This window comes from Ornithodoros turicata, chromosome 1 (genome assembly GCF_037126465.1).
Source record: "Ornithodoros turicata isolate Travis chromosome 1, ASM3712646v1, whole genome shotgun sequence".
Lineage (NCBI taxonomy): Eukaryota > Metazoa > Arthropoda > Arachnida > Ixodida > Argasidae > Ornithodoros > Ornithodoros turicata.
Window position 1 is genome coordinate 149,287,810 of NC_088201.1, and position 15,419 is coordinate 149,303,228.

Sequence of the window (15,419 nt, forward strand, 5' to 3'; positions counted from 1 at the left end):
CAGCTACAAAAGATAATGACAGGGCCTTTGTTATTCTATTTTCTTGTGTAAGGTTTGTTTTAGGAACAGTATCCAAGTACATGAATGCTGCAAGTCCAATGGTGCTTTGTAGACATCTTTCACATTAATGTATTTTCCACACAATTTTTTAGTTGTTTCGAGACATGAAGCCTCGAGTTATGAACCCAATTTTGCATGTAAAAACTTGTAAGAATGTACAGTATGGTACAGATTAGAATTCCTGAGCTGCTTTTATTTTGTGAAAAATTATGTTTGAATTTGATGTAGAGAGGCTAACGAGGCCCAAACTGTTACACTGCCCACTGTGTGCTGGAAATGGAGCACATGCTGTTTAACTAATTAACATTACCTGACCACAGGAACCACTTGTGTTTATGACCGATGATTCAGCTGCAGAAAGGGCTGCTCTGCAAGCAACTTGGCCTAGCAGCACATGTCTGCTTTGCCATTTCCATGTGGCCCAGGCTGAGTGGAGGTGGCTCATGTCAGCGAAAAACAAAGTCAACCCTGCTGAGAGAAGACCCCTGATGTCTGCATTCCAGAAGGTTTTTATCTTGTGTTACAATTTACTATTATCATCTCCATCACGCTATTATTTCCTGCATCTGAGGTACATTTCTTTAACAGTTATAATCATAGCTACTATGTGGAACCCATACTAGGTCACTCGGGTGATATGTGATTTATTTTCTGCAGACTCGTTCTCTTTGAGAAACAGGATTTACAGGAATTAGACTGGTGACAGTATCCATCAATCTGCATAGTTCTCATTTTATGCGTGTGCATATTATTTATTCTCTTTTAGTTACTCACATTAAACTTGTTGAGATTTCAAACATGTGTAACTGACAGAGCATAAAGTTACAGCACAAAGCAGAAGCTTAAAGCTACTATAGAACAATCAGGTTCTAGATATCAGCCTTCCTCTCTTCTTCCTGGCAACTTTTGGCAATACTTTGTAACTGTTTGACCCTTTTCAGATTATGTATGCCTCTACTGCAGAGGACCTGGAATCTGCAAAAGCACACCTGCAGACGCTCTCTCATGAAGCCTTTGTTACCCGCGTGCAGGACTTCCTGCGGAGAGAAGAAGAGTGGGTACTGTTCTTCCGAAAGTGGTTACCAACAAGCGGGCACAACACAAATAACTTTTCAGAGGCGTGCATCCGTATTCTCAAAGACATTATCCTTGGAAGAACAAAGGCCTTTAATGCTGTAGCCCTAGTTGATTTTGTTGCAATCGTATGGGAGAAATACTTTGAGGCACGCATCCTTGAACACGCTCACAACCGTGTTGCTGCTGGACGCCTCTTATATGACAGGCTACTCAAAAAGATGCCACAGGGGGCAGCGGACAAAATTGTCTCTCTGGAGCACAATGTGTACTCTGTTCCAAGTGCCGAACAAACAGGAGAGACGTACAGAGTATATGCAGATATTGGAACATGTACCTGTGGGGCAGGAAAGCAAGGTGCATTTTGCAAGCATCAAGCTTTGGTACACAAAACAGTTGGTGGTATCTTCCCCAATGCTCCAGCACTTACTGCAGAAGATCGCCATCAGTTGGGGAATCTGGCTTTGGGAGACAGCTTCCCCCCTGTCGCCTTCTTCAAGAACTTTCGTGTAAATGAGGCCTTGACAAGTCAGCAGGAGGAAACACATCATGCCGATAGTACACCTGTACCTCAGCAGCATCCTGCTGATCCTTGCTTCACAGAGCCATCAGAGCCATCAACATCGTACCAAAGTGGAACTGCAGACAAGGTTTGTTCTCCTAATGTAATTCATGTATATGCTTCGTAACATTCAATGAACAGCGCTTTCTTATTACAGTGCATAACTGGTGACATCCATGCCCTTTGGAAAGAGCTCGAACGATGCCATATGCTCGTCAAAGGGAACAGCACCTACAACAAATACCTCCAAAAGGCAATGCACAGCCTCAAGAAAATTCAAACAGCATCCCAATGTGTTGGGATGATGATGTCCCTAGGCACAACACTAAGTCACATAACAAGATGTGATGGACATATAAATGTTCAGCCCACCAGCATATCCAGGCGTCGTGAGGGACTAACACGAGGATCCAAAAGGGTGGCAGCTGGGCGACCCTCCAACCAGCCTTCTCACAAAAAAGCAAAGAAGCGCACACACAGACTGAGCCTTAGTGTCAAAGACAATGTTAGCCACGCAAAGTCGCATGGCCAGGGTCACTAACTGGGTTGCATTTGCATTATAGTATTTAAATTGTTCAAAGGTTTTTTTTAAAGCAAAAGTTGAGTTCCCACCTTGTTAGTTGTGTAGAACAAGGTACATGTCTAATCATTTTGTATCGTACCAGCAGGGGAAAATTATTTCTGCTGCACAATACACAAGCTTGCAAACCTTAAAGGGGTTGTGAAACCATTGCCAGGCTTTTGAAGGTGTCAATATTGATGTATGTGTGCTAAACATGCACATCAAAACACTCTGTTCCTGCAATATCGCATTAAAGGGGCACAAAAATGAAAAAAAAAATGCTATCAAAAGTAAGTCAGTGTTTCATCTGGTACAATTCAAAAAAAATTAGTTCACATAGCGCTACCGTTTAGAAGCAAAGTGCAATGAAAACAGAGCGGAGTTTGGCGGCAACGAATTGGATCCCTAGGAGGCAAAAATTAGTGGCATCCAATGAGACCACAGGAGAAACGTGCGCATACCTATTGTGGGAGTGTGGATTTGGAACGGGTCCGATCGTAGTGTTCCATATATGTGCGGCATGATGCACACTGCTGCATTTTTGAATACAGATTCACTGAATTGTAGCCACAACAGTTCTCACGAATGTTCCACTGACAACATTTATCTTCACGTCCTTTAGACATTTCGCAACACGCACTATGTATTTCACCGGGACTGCTCCATGACGTGGCACGCGCAGAATGGACTGAAAACACCGACGAACACCACGAACTGAAGCGACGTTCACTGCTTAGCGCCGACGCAAGAAAGGGTTCGGTAAAATTTTGATTGTAGCTACACAACGGAGTCAAAGTTTTCAATTATGATAACAGGTACGAAATTAACACAGCATGTGACGTAATTTGAAGTGACCTCGTTTTTGCATTTTAGTGCCCCTTTAAGAAGCTGTGTCACTCCCAGGTCACGCAACATTTTATAGTGGAGAGTGGAGAAAGGAAGCACATTCGTTTCCATTGCCATGACAACATAAGCACTTATAAAGAGTGGGCAGGCCAGCAGACTGTTTTCAGTATGGTGACCTTCGGGGACTTCGGGCAAGCCTGCACAGATAAACGTCACTTCCTATTCTTCTGTCGATGTGTCGCAGCATTGTTCCACCGTCAACAGTGGCTTGAAAAAAACATTAAAGCAAGGAACGTGGGCTGCATATAACGTACGCATAACGAATACAACATATGAAATGGAGCCATACATTTAGTGGGTTGCATGTGGTTTCTCAATCTCTGTAACTATAACTATGTGTGTATCATCTTGCTTGCTGCGTGGATCAGTCCTTTTTACTTCCCTGTTTGTGGGTACTGAATGCATTTTTACCTGACTTCAGCGTGCTTGCAGGTGTATATTCAAAGGGAAGCGAATTATTGGATGTTCGAAAGAAAACACTTCACATTTTGCACTATCTATTTCTGTAACACCCCGGGACTCCAGTCATACAATTATGAAGATCTACTCCGACATGTTGGTCTCATTCCCCTTTCAACTCAGTGCGACATTACCGATGCTACTTTCTTATATAAGTGCATTCATTCTCAAATTGACTGCCCACAGTTGCTAGGATCTCTGCATTCTGCTATTCCACGTGTGTCCTCACGGAAGCATCCTACATTTTTTTACCCGAATGTATGTAAGGGGGACTATCTCGCGATGAAAGACCCTCATAAACTCGCTGTCATGTGATATTTTTTCTCTATCCCTTCCCGTTGTATGCAAAGAAGTTGTATCCAAAGTTTTTCATTTGTGAAGTTCACCCATTTTGCTTGTGCCAATTTTTCTTTTCCCGACATCCTGCAGTTTTTCTGATCACTATTGCGTATAATTTTTGTGATATTTTACTCATATATTTAGTCCTAGTTTCACATATATGTAATGTGCAGTTTGTTATTCCAGACATGCCTGTAATTTTAGATATAAGCAGTCCACCAACATTATTGTATATATGTTCTGTGACCTATGTGTGTATTACGTAAGCTGCTAGTGTATGCTCCATTTCCTGGGTATCTGTCGTCTTCAGCATTATGAAAAACTTTCAGAGCTTTTACAAACACCAAGGCCCTTGTGGCTGTTCTTGGGCACATAATAAAAAGTGTTATTATTTGTTATCCACTAGCTAATAGCAATTCATTTGACAAATCATTGCAGGAATTCTGATTGACTTTATCTGTTATGTATCCTGACTGTCCAATTTTTCTGTTTGGTGCTTCTAATTTGCTTTTTATTGACTGGTAGTCTGTTCCCCTTGCTCCAATGATAACTAGTCTAGACATTGTTGATGTCTGTTCTGTTTTATTTTTGCATCAGTAGGTGAAAGTTACTTGGCACAAAGTGATTCTGACCACAAAATTGGGAAACAATGGATGAAGAGCTATTTCAAACATGTGACACCCTTCAGGTGCAATAAGAGTTTCAATAGCTCACAGCATCGAGAGAAATTGTACAATTTGTGTGAGATACATCTTGTCTGGTAGATTTATGTAATTTCCAGAGCTTCACGACGCTACATTTTCAGTTTAAGCCCTAAAGCTTCTCCACAACGCTCAGAATATGGCAAAGATCACATTTTGTGCTTTGTTCGCTTTTGTGATCACTCACAAAGATGCCTCCAACGAGGAATGTAATCTCATTCATCACTGGAAAAACATATCTCTAAAATCAATGCATCAAACAATATTTCTTCTACATTGGTCCATCTACCTCCTACAAAATATGTTGTCAGCTATGGTTAGTCCAGAAGGCCTGCTAATATTTAAGATTCAAGCAAGGTATAGCAACATAATACATAAGGACAAAACGTACGTAGTTGAAAAAAGTATATAATGTCAAGACAGCTCGAACGCTCTACGTTCGGCAAAGTGTCCTGCGATGTTGTACCTTGATGTTATTGTTCTAAGGATTTAAGTACAACAGGCACATTGATCGCATCACGCATCTAGCCTTCAGGAAGGAGTGTTTGCTAAAGCAGAATCTCAGGTATGCAACAACAGTTACCAAACTGCAAGCCTATAGATGCTGTGTGCAGTCTGTGCTTGAATATGCAGATGCAGTGTGGGATCCTTATACTGGCCAGAATATCAAAATAGAAGCTGTTCACGCACAGGCAATATGTTCATTTTTAAATATAATATGGCCAAATATATGTTAGTTATCATGTTCACAGTAGCAGAAATTGGCATCGTGCACCATCTGTGATGCACTTGTATGCAAATTGTAACACAGGGGCATATCCAGTATTTTCCTCTACAGATTCTAGCCTCAGACACAATGCTAGTCACATGATCCCGTGTAAATTTAATTTCCTTTATTTAACCCTTAAATACCCGAGGGCATTACATAAGGGGGGGAATTAAACGCTTTGTCAAGACAGAAACATAGCAGAGGGTCAGGATATCTGGACTCCCCCTTTAGATCCACATCTAAAGTAACATGATCAGAAAACACAGCCATCTTTACCACAAAGTCGATGCTACACCAATCAGAAGCTACTAAATTCGTATAATCCACACAGGTGCCTTTTGCACTCAGTTCTCCCTTGCACCTTTATTCGCATTGAATGCCTTGCCTAATAAAATAGGTGCATCAATCTCAGTTGATGCATTTTGAAAAAGTTTGAAATAGAATATGTTTGATGATAAAAGTGTTATTGTGTTAAAGTAGTAAGGTATAATGTTACGGTGGCTATGCTACGCTATTGTATCGCAACCCTACATGACCAAGTAGGCTGTAGTATTGGTAAATAAAAGAAGGTCAAGTTAGTTCTGTTCAAAGCGGAGGGTGGCAACAGCACGTGGCTTACGCACTGCGCAATAGCACAGGACGCTCGTTATAGGCCTGCAGTGGAACAAATTGAAAACTATCGCATTATCTTGTCAATAAGACGACGCCGAAGGGACAGAGCACTACAAACACAAATAGGCGTAAGAGATAACATAGACAGGCGATAATTGCATAAGATTGAAGCTTCACAGCGGTGCAAGTAAACGTCACCCATCTACCAACACACAAAACGAAAGTGGACACATGTCACAGCGGTGTGAACGCGGTAATACCGTGATAGCTGCAGCTCACCATACCCACAATCAACCAAAACAAAGCACAGGCGTAGAGCGCCATGGCGCTTTGACGAAGTGTACACACAGAACCAGAACACACAGGCAGCTGATAATTGCAGAAGATTGAATCTTCACAGCGATGCTAAGCGGTGCAAGTAAACACCTCCACCCATCTACCAACACAAGCGGATCCATAACTTGGTACCTCTCTGTCACCACATGTGCGCGTCTGATACCACATGTCAGAGTAAACGCAACAATAAGTCGATAATATGCCGTGATAACGGCTACTGAAAGCGTTGTACGCCACAATCCACAATCCGCGAAGTCAACTGAAGCAGAACCAAAACACAAGACAAGCGTAGCACCACGATGTTTTTGCGTGTTTTTTTTTTTTTTCGTAACTCTACCACAGTTACTCGCTGTGCAACAAGCACCGGGTTTTGATGGGTCGCCTGCGCTGCAGCAGCCAATCAAGTTACGTATAGGCGCCCATGCGTGCTGCTGGCTAGGTTACGGATATACGCGAACGGGGCGTGTCAAACCAACTTGTACCCACCAAGTTGCTGGCATCCTTGACCGGGTTTCAACCCGCAGCATTCCTGACATAAGATTGAGAGCACCAACAACTGAAATAAGCGGCGCTCAGTTCGTTCGTCCGAGCCCAAAGTCAAATATTTTCCTATAACATCCAGAGTGTAATTTTTTCCTCTATAATATTTCACAACACTTTCTGATACACCATAAAGTCTCGCTAAAGTATTCAGTGGGCTTGTTTATTACAAATTAGTTTGTGCATTTAAAAAAATGTAAGATTTAGGAAACTACGGAATTTTTCGCGAATCTGTGTTTTCTTTAAGGAAGCCTTTTCGGCCAATGAGATTTTGGTGCATCTAATTCATCATCACTCACCTTAAGGCCACAAGGTTTGCCATCAAACGCAGCGTACCTCACAACCCTGTAGTGAATGGTGAGTGAAATGTAGTTCAGACTGCAGCAGTCGAAGAAGCAGCTGTTGACAGGGTCGAACACATCCCAGCCCTCCTTTTTGATTGTTTCTTCGTATGACCGTCCCAAACGAGATTTGATGTTGGAGCTCTATAAGGATTCATACGTTGCACAGTTGGTCATTCCATTCCGCTATTTTCTCCACAAATTTAGTTGAATACACAACAGCGGCCTAACACCTACAGCGTGTCCTAGAAAACGAGTCATTGAATTTGTAATTAAAAAAAAAAAGAACTACGCCACTTAGAATCATGCGGTACAGTGGCGTAGCGTGTGGAGGCCATAGAAGCGGTCGCCTCGGGCGCGAGATTTTTTGGGGCGCAAATTATCGACAGAAAGAAAAGAAGTTCTTGAATAAAACTTGAAAAAATCCCAACTTTTTTAACATTTCCCGCTCCTGGAACGATCTTCAGGGCGACTCAAACATGGAGGCGATTGAAGCGAGGCTCGATACACCACGCCGCTGTAAAATTGTATCCTGCGTGCTTCGGCTTCGGTGGGCGATGAGACAGCAGCACATATTCTCAAAGTGAGGCAACCAAAGCGCAAATTCCATGAAAGGTTTCTACCGGATGGGGGAGTGGCGATTTTGATGCATTCCTGTTATGTGTCTCGTTTGGGGGAGCCAAGCTCCTTTCACCCCGGACGAAGGGAACCAACGCCACACCGCTGATACGGTGTACGGCATTTATCCTTGCTTTGTTTTTGACACCTCCTGACGTGAATCTCATCTCATGCAAGTTCTATTATGTAAATTTTTGCGAAACGAACTCCGGAATTTTCCCGGTAAAGGTCCCTTTTTCCGCAGTAATGTAAAAAGCGTGAGGAATTTAATCAAAACCATCATAATTGACAGAGATATGCGATAACGTGCAAAGCAGAAAAGATAGCAGAAAGCAAGAAAAGCGGACTATGGAAGCAGAAAACAAGATGTTGTGCCAGGGTAGACATCTTGAAGAAGTTATACATTACAAGAAGCAACGAAACAACTGCAAAACTTCTTCTTTGAAACTCTAAGGTAGTGTTATTAGTTGTCGACTCACGTTGCATAAGCCTCTGATATTGCCATGTTCTTTCATCCGTTTTTCGTCAAGGCAAAACGCCTGTACATCAGACATGGAGTCTGGTAGGCCATCGTAATACTGACTAGTATTCAACTGGTACTTTCTTGCGAAGCAGTCTGTTGCCAACGCGTAGTTGTTATTCAGTAGTTTTCTGTAATTGTCGATACTTGAGATAAGTAAACTATTCGCTTTGGTTCCCTCTGTCTGAAACTTGCACACCCTTAATACGTTAAAAGTTCCCTGTGGTCACATTGGGTCAGCCTTAGAACCTTAAACCCTTAAAGAGGTCACATCCCTCTATACTAATATCCCACGCGAACCCAGTATTTCTGAAGGAGGGACGGCCTTTGCAAAGTATTCGGAAGCGTGTATGATCCATATGTCCTATCCAGTCTATTAAAGTTGGTTATCAAAGAAAACTTTCAATTCAACGGCAAACGGTACTGACATATCAACGGAACGGGTACGGGCGTTAGAATAAATATTCATGGAACCCCGAAATTCAGGAAATCCAGGAAACCCCGGGCCGACGTCTCGGCGGTCAACAGGCAGGCTGCCTGTTCAACAGCCTGCCTTCAACAGGCAGGCTGTTGAAGGCAGCAGTTACTGCCGAACCGTCGATCCCTAAATGTAACGATAAATCTACGTGCAGTTGTAGTACTTCCCATTTCATTGTCTTTTTCATTGTAATGAACATTTAAATTACACATAACATGAAAATAATTTCACTGCAATTGTTTCAATTTGTATGGGGCTACTCGTAGTGTATTTCTTTTTCGCGTCCATATGTACCAAGTCCCAAACTTCTATTCCTAATGCTGCTACAATACACACGCTGTTTTGTCTCTTTTCAGGCTTAGGTTCTCCCTCAAGGTATTGCTGCACAGTCCAGCCACTTTCACAGAGTTACCAACCTATGTTAGTCATGATAAAAGCGTATGCGCTGCGCTCTTTCCCTTGTACATCAACCCCAAGGTCAATAACACAAGGTTTGTCTTGTCACCAAACCCCACTCCCGTCGAAGGCAGCGTTGATTGCCGAAACATCGACTTTCAATCATAAGTGTTAATAAACGCCCCTTTGTGTTTTAATTTAAGCTCTTTGTCGTCTTCTGATTTTTCCTCTCTCTCTCATATATATATATATATATATATACACATATATAGACAGAACAAAAAGGTTAATATATCAGACGGCTACAAAGTTGAATAAAAGTGAAATAATAAGACTTGGACTACAGATTACAGGAACGTTAACAAAGGCTAATTTATTTAATGGGCAATTTAACACATGGATTAAAAAAAGAATGGTCGACGTTTCGACAGTGGCACTGTGTTCGTCAGGACAAAAGAGGTACAAGGGTTGCATATTGCTTAAATAGGTTTCCTGGGTGACGTCACAATCGGTGCAAGTATGCCACGTGGCAGTTGTCTGAGTCATATTCTGGAACATTCCAGATGAACATTCCACATAATGTTCCAGAATATGACTCAGACAACTGCCACGTGGCATACTCGCACCGATTGTGACGTCACCCAGGAAACCTATTTAACCAATATGCAACCCTTGTACCTCTTTTGTCCTGACGAACACAGTGCCACTGTCGAAACGTCGACCATTCTTTTTTTAATCCATGTGTTCAATTGCCCATTAAATAAATTAGCCTTTGTTAACGTTCCTGTAATCTGTAGTCCAAGTCTTATTATTTCACTTTTACATATATAGACATATATATATATATATATATATATATATATATATACCTTCACCGTGGAACACTGACGTCTCGCAGAGACGCACTGTTAGCGCCGACCCAAGATTGTGTCACTTCCCCGCGCGGGGATGACGAGCTCCAAGTAGAGCGAAACAGCTGTCCTCGACTGGAAGTTCACGATCAAATTATAAACATACGCGCAACGTACAGCCACAGCGCTTCGTCTATTTTGCCTTTGTACTAGCAGGCTTGCACTACGGCCTTCACAGGTGGAACACTGATGTCTCGCCGAGACACACTGTTAGCGCCCACCAAATATCGTGGCACTTCCCCGCCCAGGGCTGACGAGCTCCAAGCGGAACGGAACAGCTTGCCTCGGCTTGGACCGCACGATCAAATTATAAACATATGCAAAACGTGCATCCATAGCGCTTCAGCCATTTCTCCTTTCTACATGTACTTGCTGGCGCGCACTGCGGTCTTCACTATCAGCGCCGCCCCAAGATCGTGTCACTTCCCTGCGCCAGGCTGACGAGCTCCAAGTAAAGCGAAACAGCTGTCCTCGGCTGGGCGTGCACGATCAAGTTATGAACATATGCGCAACGTGTAGCCACAGAGCTTCGGCTACATTTCCTTTGTATATGTATGTGCTGCCTTGCACTGCGGCCTCCACAGGTGGCGCCTTCAGCGTGGAACGCTCATGTGTAGCTGAGATACCCTGTCTGTGCCAACTTAAGATCGTGTCACTTCCCTGCGCCGGGCTGACGAGTACCAGGTAGAGCGAAACACCTGTCCTCGGCTGGGAGTGCACGATCGAATTGCAAACATATGCTCAACGTGCAGATACGTAGCTTCGGTTATTTTCCTTTGTATATCTACTTGCTGACTTGCGCTGTGGCATCCACAGGTGGTGCCGTCACCGTGGAACACTGATGTCTCGCCGAAACACACTGTTAGCGCCGACCCAAGATCGTGTGACTTACCTGTGCCAGGCTGACGAGCTCCAAGTAGAGTGAGCACCTGTGCTCGATTGGGAGTGCACGATCAAAATATAAACATATGCGCAACGTGTAGCCACAGAGCTTCGGCTATTTTTCCTCACCACATGTACCTACTAGCTTGTACTGCGGCCTCCACAAGTGGCGCCTTCACCGTAGAACGCTGATGTCTCGCCGAGACACACTGTCAGCGCCGACTCAAGATCGTGTCACTTCCCTGCGCCAGGCTGTCGAGTACCAGGTATAGAGCGAAACACCTGTCATCGGCTGGGAGTACACGATCAAATTATAAACATATGCGTAGCGTGCAGGCACAGAGGTTCTGCTAGTTATGCTTTGTATATGTATTTGCTGACTTGCACTGCGACCTTCACAGGTGGCGCTGTCACCGTGAAACACTGATGTCTCGCCGAGACACAGTGTTAGCGCCGACTCAAGATCGTGTCGTTTTCCTGCGCCAGGCTGACGACTTCCAGGTAGAGTGAAACACCTGTCCTCGGCTGGGAGTCCACAATCAAATTGCAAACATATGCTCAACGTGCAGCTACAGAGCTTCGGCTATTTTCCTTTGTATATCTACTTGCTGACTTGCACTGCGGCCTCCACAGGTGGTGCCGTCACCGTGGAGCGTTGACGTCTCGCTGAGACACACTGTTAGCGCCGACCCAAGATCGTATTACTTTCCTGCGCCAGGCTGACGACTTCCAGGTAGAGCGAAACGCCTGTCCTTGGCTTGGAGAGCACGATCAAATTATAAATATATGTGCAACGTTCACCAACGCAGCTTCGGCTAGTTTTGCTTTGTATATGTATTTGCTCGTATGCACTGCGACCGCCACAGGTGGCGACTTCACCGTTGAACGCTGATATCTCGCCGAGACACACTGTCAGCGCCGACTCAAGATCGCGTCACTTCCATGCGCCGGGCTGACGTGTACCAGGTAGAGCGAAACACCTATCCTCGGCTGGGAGTGCACGATCGACTTGTAAACATATGTTCAACGTGCAGGTACGGAGCTTCAGCACTTTTCCTTTGTATATGTACTTGCTGGCTTTCAGTGCGGCCTCCACAGGTGGGACCGTCACCGTGGAATATTGACGTCTCGCCGAGACACACTGGTAGCGCCGACCCCATATCGTGTCACTTCCCCGCGCAGGGTTGAGCAGCTCCAAGTAGACCGAAACAGCTGTCCTCAGCTGGGAGTGCACGAACAAATTATAAACATAGGCACAACGTGCACCCACATCGCTTCGGGTATTTTTCATTTGTGCTTGTTGGTGTGCATGTTCTTGCTGGCTTGCACTGCGGCCTGCACAGTTGGCGCGTCCCCAGTGGAACGCCGATGTCTCATCGAGACACACCGTCAGCACCGACTCAACATCGTGTCACTTCCCTGCGTAGGACTAACGAGCTCCAAGTATTGCGTAACAGCTGTCCGCGGCACGGAGTGCACAATCAAATTACAAAAATATGCGCAACGTGCAGCCACTGCGCTCCGGCTATTTTTCCTTTTGACATGCACTTGCTGGCTTGCACTGTCGCCTTCACAGGTGGCACCATCACCGTGGAACGCTGATGTCTCGCCGAGACACACTGTCAGCGCCGACCGAAGATCGTGCCACTTCCCCGCGCAAGGCTGACGAGCTCCAAGTATAGCGAAACAGATGTCCTCGGCTGGGAATGCACGATCAAATTATAAACATAGGCGCAACGTGCATCCACATTCAGAGGTGTCTTATGACACCCAGACGGGAGGCATCACGTGCCACGTGACCTTCTGACGCCATCCGCTCAAACGTTGGCTGCCTGCGTACTGTTGATGAGGCCCAAGAAGGCCGAACCAGCTGCCCAGTAGTGGCATGGCGACGTTTGACTTACAAACATCTGCTATACGTGCAGCCAAAGAGCTCCTGCTATTTTTTTTTTCCTTAGACACTTGACTGGCTTCGCACTGGGCTTTCAGAGGTGTCTTACGACACCCTGACGGGAGGCATCACGTGCCACGTGACCTTCTGACGCCATCCGCTCAAACGTTACCTGCCTGCGTACTGCTGACGAGGCGCAAGAAGCCCGAAACAGCTGTCCAGTACTGGCATGGCGACGTTTGACGTACAAACATATGCTATACGTGAAGCCAAAGAGCTCCTGCTATTTTTTCCCATTATGCACTTGACTGGCTTTGCACTGGGCTTTCAGAGGTGTCGTATGACACCCTGACGAGAGGCATCACGTGCCACGTGACCTTCTGACGCCATCCGCTCGAACGTTGCCTGCATGCGTACTTCTGATGAGGCCCAAGAAGGCCGAATCAGCTGCCCAGTACTGGCATGGAGACGTTTGACTTACAAACATCTACTATACGTGCAGCCAAAGAGCTCCTGCTATTTTTTTCCTTATACACTTTACTGGGCTTTCAGAGGTGACGTATGACACCCTGACGGGAGGCATCGCGTGCCACGTGACCTTCTGACGCCATCCGCTCAAACGTTGCCTGCCTGCGTACTGCTGATGAAGCCCAAGAACCCCGAAACAGCTGTTCAGTACTGGCATGGCGACGTTTGACTTACAAACATATGCTATATGTGCAGCCAAAGAGCTCCTGCTATTTTTTCCCCTTATGCACTTGACTGGCTTTGCACAGGGCTTTCAGAGGTGTCGTATGCCACCCTGACGGGAGGCATCACGTGCCACGTGACCTTCTGACGCCATCCGCTCAAACGTTGCCTGCACGCGTACTGCTGATGAGGCCTAAGAAGCCCGAAACAGCTGTCCAGTACTGGCATCGTGACGTTTGACTTACAAACATATGCTGTACGTGCAGCCAAAGAGCTCCTGCTATTTTTTTCCCTTATACACTTGACTGGCTTTGCACTGGGCTTTCAGAGGTGTCTTATGACACCCTGACGGGAGGCATCACGTGCCACGTGACGTTCTGACGACATCCGCTCAAACGTTGCCTGCCTGCGTACTGCTGATGAGGCCGAAGAAGCCTGAAACAGCTGTTCAGTACTGGCATGGCGACGTTTGACTTACAAACATGTGCTATACGTGCACCCAAAGAGCTCCTGCTATTTTTCCCTTATACAATTGACTGGCCTTGCACTGGGCTTTCAGAGGTGTCTTATGACACCCTGACGGGAGGCATCACGTGCCACGTGACCTTCTGACGCCATCCGCTCAAACGTTGCCTGCATGCATACTGCTGATGAGGCCCAAGAAGGCCGAATCAGCTGCCCAGTACTGGCATGGAGACGTTTGACTTACAAAGATCTGCTATACGTGCAGCCAAAGAGCTCCTGCTATTTTTTCTCCTTATACACTTTACTGGCCTTGCACTGGGCTTTCAGAGGTGAGGTATGACACCCTGACGGGAGGCATCGCGTGCCACGTGACCTTCTCACGCCATCCGCTCAATCGTTGCCTGCCTAGATACTGCTGATGAGGCCCAAGAAGCCCGAAACAGCTGTTCAGTACTGGCATGGCGACGTTTGACTTACAAACATATGCTATACGTGCAGCCAAAGAGCTCCTTCTATTTTTTTTTCCTTAGACACTTGACTGGCTTCGCACTGGGCTTTCAGAGGTGTCTTACGACACCCTGACGGGAGGCATCACGTGCCACGTGACCTTCTGACGCCATCCGCTCAAACGTTGCCTGCATGCGTACTTCTGATGAGGCCCAAGAAGGCCGAATCAGCTGCCCAGTACTGGCATGGAGACGTTTGACGTACAAACATCTACTATACGTGCAGCCAAAGAGCTCCTGCTATTTTTTCCCTTATACACTTTACTGGCCTTCCACTGGGCTTTCAGAGGTGACGTATGACACCCTGACGGGAGGCATCGCGTGCCACGTGACGTTCTGACGCCATCCGCTCAAACGTTGCCTGCATGCATACTGCTGATGAGGCCCAAGAAGCGCGAAACAGCTGTTCAGTACTGGCATGGCGACGTTTGACTTACAAACATATGCTATACGTGCAGCCAAAGAGCTCCTGCGATTTTTCCCCTTATACAGTTGACTGGCTTTGCACTGGGCTTTCAGAGGTGACGCATGACACCCTGACGGGAGGCATCGCGTGCCACGTGACCTTCTCACGCCATCCGCTCAATCGTTGCCTGCCTAGATACTGCTGATGAGGCCCAAGAAGCCCGAAACAGCTGTTCAGTACTGGCATGGCGACGTTTGACTTACAAACATATGCTACACGTGCAGCCAAAGAGCTCCTGCTATTTTTTTTCCTTAGACACTTGACTGGCTTCGCACTGGGCTTTCAGAGGTGACGTATGACACCCTGACGGGAGGCATCGCGTGCCACGTGACCTT

At 45.8% G+C, this 15,419-nt stretch overlaps 2 protein-coding genes across 5 annotated transcripts in view; one reads left to right on the forward strand and one right to left on the reverse strand.

Moving 5' to 3' along the window:
• Positions 1–15,419, reverse strand: part of LOC135370921 (uncharacterized) — a 90,309-nt gene that overhangs the window by 8,930 nt on the left and 65,960 nt on the right. For 3 of the 4 annotated variants that reach the window (XM_064604851.1, XM_064604842.1, XM_064604868.1), the window contains 2 exons: positions 8,359–8,530; positions 7,257–7,405 (listed from right to left, as the gene is read on the reverse strand). In XM_064604851.1, coding sequence (XP_064460921.1) covers positions 7,257–7,405; positions 8,359–8,530 — 321 coding nt within the window. Of the gene's footprint in view, positions 1–7,219; positions 7,406–8,358; positions 8,531–15,419 lie in introns of all 4 variants that reach the window. The other variant, XM_064604861.1, reaches the window with a different exon arrangement.
• LOC135379136 (uncharacterized) lies at positions 396–2,237 on the forward strand. The gene is made up of 3 exons (XM_064612387.1): positions 396–566; positions 1,002–1,784; positions 1,854–2,237. The coding sequence occupies exons 1-3, from the start codon at positions 396–398 to the stop codon at positions 2,235–2,237; spliced, it is 1,338 nt and encodes a 445-aa protein (XP_064468457.1).